At 37.0% G+C, this 8,475-nt stretch overlaps 1 protein-coding gene across 1 annotated transcript; it reads left to right on the forward strand.

The window, feature by feature from the left end:
• Positions 1 to 7,367: 7,367 nt before the first annotated feature.
• On the forward strand, positions 7,368 to 8,060 carry LOC135622009 (classical arabinogalactan protein 6-like). The gene has a single exon (XM_065123636.1). It carries the CDS (start codon positions 7,368 to 7,370, stop codon positions 8,058 to 8,060), a length of 693 nt encoding a protein of 230 aa, XP_064979708.1.
• The last annotated feature ends 415 nt before the right edge of the window (positions 8,061 to 8,475 follow it).

Genomic DNA, 8,475 nt, shown 5'->3' on the forward strand with positions numbered 1-8,475 from the left:
TGGTCGACCTCCCCTGTGATCCCAAAATATGTGTTGGGCACCTCTAAAGTAGAACAAGTCGACAGGGAACTATAGGACAGAGACAAAATGCTAAAATTGTTAAAAGATAATCCCATTATAGCTCAAGCAAGGATGAAATAGTAATATAACCAACACAAATACGAAAGAGAATTTTCAATAGGAGATTGGGTCTTCCTATGGCTCTAGCCATACAAGCAAACATCAATCTAGATCAGGGCATTTATGAAGCTTTCACATTAGTTCTATGGACCCTACCAAATTTTGGAGTGCATCGGAGTGGTAACATACATATTAGACTTACTCGCTAGCTCCCGAATCCATCCAGTCTTCCATGAATCATGTTTAAAGCTCAAGCTAGGACAAAATGAGATAGCCCAAAGCCATCTACCAAATATGACTACCCAAGGAGAACTCTAGACCTAGCCAAGTGCCATTATTGATCGATGGATCGTGACTTGACGACGATGACCAACTACTGAAGTGCTAATATAATGAGCGAACCTACTAGCAAAAGATGCCACTTGGGAAAACTATGACGACTTGAAAATCAAATTCCTAGAATTCATGGATCGTCGGTCTTGAGGACAAGACTAATTTGAAGAGGGCAGGTCTATTAGGACTCTACCTAGGAGAGTCATAATTGGGTTTCATTGAAAGGGGCATTCATGTAAAACCTACCTAGCCAACCCCTATTAAAGAGGTGAATAGGCCGGCTAAGGTTAGGATTAATTTGAAGGTTGCTTCTTAGAGAAGCATTAGGAGTTGGTTAGAAGTAGGAGTCTTGGGTAAGAGTCCTATTATGAGTTGGAGTTTAGAAGCCCTATAAATAGCCATGTATTCATCATCTTTTAAAGTTAATAGATGAATCCTTTTAGCAATCTTTGACTAGCAACCTAGAGGAAGGAACCCCTATAGAGTTCCAAGGAGGCTAATCTCCTAAAGAGATTAATTCCAAGCTTAGAATCTGCAAAAGTTTTAACAGTTGTTCTCCTTGAAATGTGCAAGCTAGTAAGTTTTCTTCCCTTTAAAATGTATAAGCTAGCAATACTTTCTCCCTCTTTGTTATTGTAAAAAAGAAGCGAAGAATACAGTGTTATAATTCTTTTCCCTTTACATCAATTTTTAAATCATGATAAAGATAAATAAGAAAGATAAATTTACATTAATATTTCAATCATAAAAAATGAAAGGTCAAGTCATGAATACGAAAAAACCATGTATCATTTTTGACAAATCTCTTCTTTTGTAAATAGAAGAAATGATAGAAAATAATCTTGATTCGAAAAGAAAACTCAAAGTCATAAAAATCAAGAAATCAAAATCATGATCTGAAAAATGTATAAGAAGAATTTATACATTTTGAAGATTTAACAATTTGTCTAAATTTAACCTTCAAGCTAGTACTTTTGGTTCTCTTGAAATGCTAGCAATTTGCTTTCTCCCCTTTATCATCGTAAGAAAGAAGAAAAGGAGAATAATACAATAGTACAATTCATTTCTCTTTATATCAATTTTTTAAGCATCACATAAAGTATATAACCATAAATACAAAAGAATTATACATATTGAAAATCATGCCAAGAAAGATATAATATCAAAGATCATGTGAATATCAAAAGACATAATTTATTTTGATCTTCTTTTTAAAAAAATGAAAAGAAATGTTAGGAGACCAAATAGTAAGGGAAATTTTAAGTCATGAATTCTGAAAAAGATATTCTATTTAGTAAAAAATAATAAAAAATATAGGAGAATAAAAGATCTTGATTCATGTATAAGAAATCTCAAGTTGTCAAGATCATAATTTATATATTAAGAATTTTAAGTTATAATTCCTAGAATTCAAAATAAAAATTATGATTCATTTAGATACTTCTCCTTTTGTAAATGGTGAAAAAGAAATATAAGAGATAAAAGATCTTGATTCATTTAGAATAAATCTCAAGTATCAAGTAAAAGATTCGGATAAAAGTCATTCAAATTTAAATCATCAAAATCACTTTCATAGTTCAAGAGATTTATAAAATAACATAAATTTAGTTATTTATTTATAAAATAATTTAAAATAACATAAATCTCAACTCGATAAGATAGAGATTGTGAATTTTTTAAGAAAAATGGTTTTCTCTTTTTAGTTGTTTCAATTCATGTGATTGATTTCATACAAGCATGCCTAAGTTTTTTTTATATGTCAAAACCATGCATCTTGTTTAAAATCAAAAAACAAGATTCGTCACAAAAATCATCAAAACTTTAATTCATTATGCATCATTAAATCATTAAATTATCAAGCATGATTTCATTAAATATAAACTATTTTTAAAATCATTTTGTTTCGGCTAGTGTGTTGTATCTCCGGGACATAAGCCTTAAGTATTCACTATCAAAATTTTATTTTTGTTCTTAGCTTTTGATTGTAGATATTCCTAAAAGAAAGGTGGGTCTTTTTAGGTACTTATTTAGCTTTGGGTCCCTCATGATTAGATCTATCTATCTTGATTTTTGGCATTAGGTCATTTATGGTTCCTTTAGAAATCCAAACCAATTTATGCAAGTCATATCTTTTAAATGAATATTTATATGTAAAATGACCATGTCTATCATAAAAATTACATCTATTTTCATGAAAAATATGTAATGTGGGTCCTATAACGAAAATAGTTGGCTTTTGTTAAATGTTACTCACAAAGCCAATTCATTTCTTTCTATAAACATAACTCTTATTGGCAAGAATCATATTTAAAGATTTACTACTAATTTTTAAATTATATAAAGTTTGTTATAATAATAAATTTTCCTTTTTGCATGAATCTAATTCTTCATATTTAGTGCAAGAGTTTAACATACAATAATCATGCATATTTTTTAAATTTTCAAATTAATTAGATAGAGAAATATGATCCTTTTTTAGCAATTTATAATTTTTACCAACTAATTTAAATTTATCAGACAAATCATTGATTGTATCAAATAATTCATTGTAAGGTAAAGACATTTCGGTTGAGTCATTTACCTCGTCGTCGAAAGCCATTAAGGCGTAGTTTACTATTTTATCTTTGTTAGTTTGCTCCTTGTCTTCGGATGTACTCAATTTGTCCCAAGCCACATTAAATACTTTCTTTTTCTTTGGTAGCTTCTTCTTTTTAAGTTCATTTTTATTTTTTTATTCTTGTTTTATGAACCTTTTAAATTTACTTGTGAGGAGTTTAAAGTCATCATCAGTTGAGCTTTCGCTTGAGTGATCTTCTTTTGTTCTAAGTGTTAAATCCTTTATGTTCTTTATAAGGTTATTCTCAAGTTCGTCTTGTATCATATAAGTCATTTCATATGTCATTAATGAATAGATGAGTTCTTTCAGTGAAAAATTATTTAAGTCCTTTTCCTCTTATATTGCAATTACTTTTGAATCCTAATTTTTAGAAAGAAACCATAAAACTTTATTAAGAAGTTCAAGATTCGAAAAACATTTACCAAGAGCTTTTAAACTATTGAAGACGTCCGTAAAATAGGTGTACATGTCAACAATAGTTTAGCTTGGCTTCATTCGAAACAATTCAAAATCATGCATCAAAGATTTATTTTAGACTCTTTTACTCTATTCGTATCTTCATAAGTTACTTCTAGTGTGTGTCAAATCTTATGTGCAGTTTCGCATGTAGAAACATAATTAAATTTATTTTTATCTAAAGAACAAAACAAAACATTCATCGCTTTAGCATTCAAAGAGAAAGTCTTGTTCTCCAAATCATTTCATTCTTTCATTGGTTTGGAAGACTTTTCAAAACCACTTTCAATAATGTTCCATAAGTTGAAATTTATAAAAAGTAAAAAAATTCTCATTCTAGTTTTCCAATATGTGTAGTTTGTTCCATTGAACATAGGATTATGAGTGATAGAAAAACTCTCTTAATTGCTGGTAAAAGTCATTTCTCTTAGGTGTTAAACCAAATGAGAAAAACCTTAGCTCTAATACCAACTATTAGGACTGTGACAACATAAAGAGCGAGGGTAAATTAGTACTTTTATAAAACTTTTGTTGATTTAGAAACTTTGTTCAATAAAGCCGTATCAGAAAGATATTTAACTTAAAAATGTACGAAAGCGTAATGAGTGTAGTGAGAGTAAGAAATCAGTTTGCAATGTAAATGAAATGTATAAAGTAAATGCAAACCAGATTTTATAGTGGTTTGGTCGTCGTAACCTACGTCCACTCCCGATTCCTCTTCACTCGAGGCCACCAGCTTTACTGTCGATCTTCTTTTAACGAGCGAAGATCAACTACTCTTACAACTCTTTCTTCTTTTCACAAGCTTAAGAGAGAACCTTTACACCTCTCTTTTAGACCCTACTCCTCCTTTAGAAAATTTCTAACTCTATGAGGAAGAGACTCTAAATCCTAATAGAGTTTCCATTTTTTTTCTTAAGTATTCTTTCCCTCTTTTTTACTGAAATTCATGCTCTTTTAAGTAAGAAAGATTAGGATATTTATAGACCCCAAATGGCTTCAAAAATAGAACAAAAAAAGGTCTTATCTTGGGTTTCCTAGGTCTTTGCGGTACCACTACCTACAGCATTGTCACTAGGCGGTACTATCGCTTGACACAGTTTGGGAGACTGTATCTGGAACCACTAAGTCTGGCGGTATCACTGCCTGACACACTGACATTGGGCAGTACCACTGCTTAGTCTAGCGGTATCATCACCTAACAGCTTAAAAAAGTGTACTCTTGACTTTTTCAGATCATAGGTGGTTCCACCTAATCTTGGGTAACCGAATGAGCTTTCCACTTGGCCCAAAATAGTACCAACTCAAGCGCAATGGGCCCCTATTAAGTTGGCATGGTTATATATGAAACTAACTCAATTTTGACCTAACTACAACTAATTAAGACAACTGATTATAAGACTAGAATTCTATGTTGTTCTACATGACATTGGTTCATCCAGTGCTTCGTCCGATCCTACGGCGCATCATCCTCTCCTTTGATGTATTGCTCAATCGATATCTTGACCTTCGTAACTTTCAATCTCCTTGGTGCAATGTCCAATCCTTCGGCCCGATGCCTGAACTCATGGTATAAAGTCCTTCTGCCAGCATATCGATCAATCCTCTAGCCGACGTCTAATCTTCTAACATGTTCACTCCAGGCCAACATCAGATTCTTCTTGCTTTAATAGATTTGTCTTTCTTGATCGAAGTTAGTCCTACGTTACTCAAAATACAAATTAAATCGAAACTTATCAATTGATTTTATCATCAAAATTCAAGATTTAATAGTATCTATAATCTCTCATCCATCTAATATCTCAAAGATCATATACCAGACATAGTGTTGTTAGGCCCATACGGAATCTAATCGAGTCTCGCTTTGATTGGATTCTCTTAGAGAACTCTTTATCTCTCAATCCGAATGACCCTAGCCAAGGATTTGCCTGAGCAAGAATATATGAGATATTTTTCTCAGGACACTAAGAGTGGATAATCTTATATGGACACTTAATAGCCCTCGTAAGGTTGGCTATCACTCCCGATGACCGGCTATGCTAGAGTTAGAACTTCTAGGTCTATAAGTCCAATATCAAAGAGTGGAGTACTTAAATAAGACATACTTGATGTCTTAAGTCTAAGGACTAAATATACTATTGGGACGACGGAATCGTTATTTGACAATGAGGTATCATCAACTATCCAATATTCTATGAGCGAATCGATCAATGAACTCATTCTCTAATAAGCACCTACACTATATCTCTAGTGTCCCCACATAAGCAACTATGAGACTAATCGCTTTCATCGTATAGATGGGTATATGGCACACTAATCTATCCGATTATCTCAATGTCCCTCTTGAGTAACTTACAACTGGGATTATTCAGGGTCTATGTTTAAAGGTGAATTGATAGATATCACAATATATATAATATACAAGATAAAGTGATAAAATATCAATAAATAATAATAAATAAAAAGAGTGTGTGTTGTGTCACACGTGTCATCACTCATATGATTGACTTGCAAGGTACCTATAGCTAACACTCTATAAAAGAGATATCGAACTAAAATGGTTATAAGACTGAACCCCTTTAGCCGCCACCTCCTTACCTCCCCTCTTCTTCCTCTAGCGATCTACCCACTCTTTGGTGTGAGAGGATAGTAAGAGAGTCGCCCTTTTGCTGCTACCCCTATTGTGTGGTAGTGCGTAAAAGCGAGCAAGGAGTGCCTTACGTGAGGAGATGCGTCACTACTTCATCCATCGTGTAGATCACTACTAGAGAGGAGCTCCTTCATTCACGAACTTAGATCCGCAGTTTTAGGAGTATACGATCTCTCTTAAGTGAGAGCATCTTATGAATCTTATACAGTTTTTGGTTTTACGAGTTTTCGCTACCAATCATCGCACAAAGATCAAATATGATTTTTTTGGGAAATAGTCTTTGTTTTATTTTTTCACTACACATGTGATGCTCTCTATGGTTTCCCAACAATTTTATCCTAGTCCAACTAGTAAAAAGGCCTAAGGATCAAGTATAAAAAGGAACCCATCATCTTACATTGAGTGAGGGGCTCTCTATACATTAACTCAGTTATACAACTTACACCACTATCTTCTCCTCTTTGCTAACTTAAGCATTAAAGAGGCTGCATCGAGCAACCCCCAATGCTGGCCTATCATGTAGGATCGTCAATCGTCCCAAGACACACAAACGATCTAACTCCTAGGAAGGAACCTTGCAACCAGAAAAATCCTAATTCGCCTATCTAACCATCTCGAATCGGGTTCTCATCAACAGAACTTTCGACCGAACAATCTTTATGATCTCATTTCATAAGTCTTCCATGTCAATAAGGAAGAAACACTTGAATGAGCTTATATCGTCGATAATGAACTAACCAGATCGATTTATCAGTCAAAGAAACTCATAATATCATCATTTAGAAAACAATTTGCTGCATCTTGCAATAAATTTAAGATAACATTCTTGCATGAGTGATCCGCAATGAAGCCAACATAGACAAAATTGGAGTATATAACTCAAATCGGAGATCATCTACCTTGTTTTATTCGTCGAGGACGTCACACCCATTTCCACGCGTGGTCTTTTTGCTACCTGCGTCGCCGGTCAACCACCCACCCCGTTACGAGCGGGTTGCCTGTAAAACCGACCGCCACGTTACCGGCTCGACCGGTCACCTCGCCCTCTTCCTTTCCTCTACCCTGTCACGCCAACGGTCGCAACCTCTTCCCGCCACCTATATAACGTGTGTTTCCCCCGCTACTACACCTCAAATCCTTCCCCCTCGTATCTCTTCCCCTTTCGATCGCTCCCTGTCTCAGCCGGTAAAGATGAAACGCCACGCGGCTCTCGCCATCGCCCTCCTCCTTGCCGCGGTCGGCTTAGCCGTGGCCCAGGAACCATCGCCAGCGCCAAAACCCTCGGACGGGACGTCCCCTGCGGCTGTAACCCCCTCTCAGCCAGCCGCCGCTGCGGCAACACCCGAATCCTCCGCCGCGACGTCACCAACGGCGCAATCCCCCGCCGAAGCCTCGTCGCCCAAGCTCTCGACGGCCGCCACCGCTTCCTCTCCGGCCACTTCACCACCGACCTCCTCCGCCGATGGTTCCTCTCCGGCGACTTCTCCTTCTGCGTCGGGGCCGTCTCAGGATTCCGCTACAGCGACTCCACCTGCATCGTCGGGGCCAGCTCCGGATTCCGCTGCGGCGATTTCCCCTTCCGCGTCGGGGCCGGCTCCGGATTCTGCGGTGGCGATTTCCCCTTCCGCGTCGGGCCCGGCTCCGGATTCCTCGGCCGCCGCTGACGCTCCCGTCGCCGATTCGCCGCCGGCTCCGGATGCACCAGGAGCCGCGCCGGATGCGGACGTGGGTGTCGCTCCGGATTTGGCTACGGGCGACACGCCGGCAGCGGCGCCAGGTCCCGACGGCGAAATTAGCGACGAAACCGGCGCGGCATGCCCTCCTGCCGGGACCGCCTTTGGTGGGATCACGGTGGCTTTGATCGCGGGTGTTGTCGCGTTCTAAGTGTTGGCCCGCACGCTGTTTTAATGGGGAGTTGTGAAGGCTTTCGGTTGAAGAACCGACGAATTCTTCAGGCATAAGCATAGATTTGGTAGGGTTTCATGGGATCAATACCTCTCATATCGTAGTAGATGATGAGAGGATACAGAAGATTATTATTATTATCATCATCATCATTATATTGTTCATTCAGCTTGAGCCGAGCCTTTGTAATTGTCTAATGAAAGCACCTACCTTTTCTTTGATTCATCATGTAGCATTCATTATATACACTTCATTTTTATAAGAAAAGAGTCCATTTTTACAATACAGCGAGGCAGACTGGAAAGAAAGCAAGATTTCCTTTTCTTAAGTAAGTAATATTTTTATATTACTGGAGGCAGACTGAACTCCATTATATACTCTTCATAAAAACGTA

This window comes from Musa acuminata, chromosome BXJ2-9, assembly GCF_036884655.1.
Source record: "Musa acuminata AAA Group cultivar baxijiao chromosome BXJ2-9, Cavendish_Baxijiao_AAA, whole genome shotgun sequence".
Lineage (NCBI taxonomy): Eukaryota > Viridiplantae > Streptophyta > Magnoliopsida > Zingiberales > Musaceae > Musa > Musa acuminata.

Excerpts from the sequence above, each read along its gene's own strand:
- LOC135622009 (XM_065123636.1), top strand. The coding sequence starts at position 7,368 with ATGAAACGCCACGCGGCTCTCGCCATCGCCCTCCTCCTTGCCGCGGTC.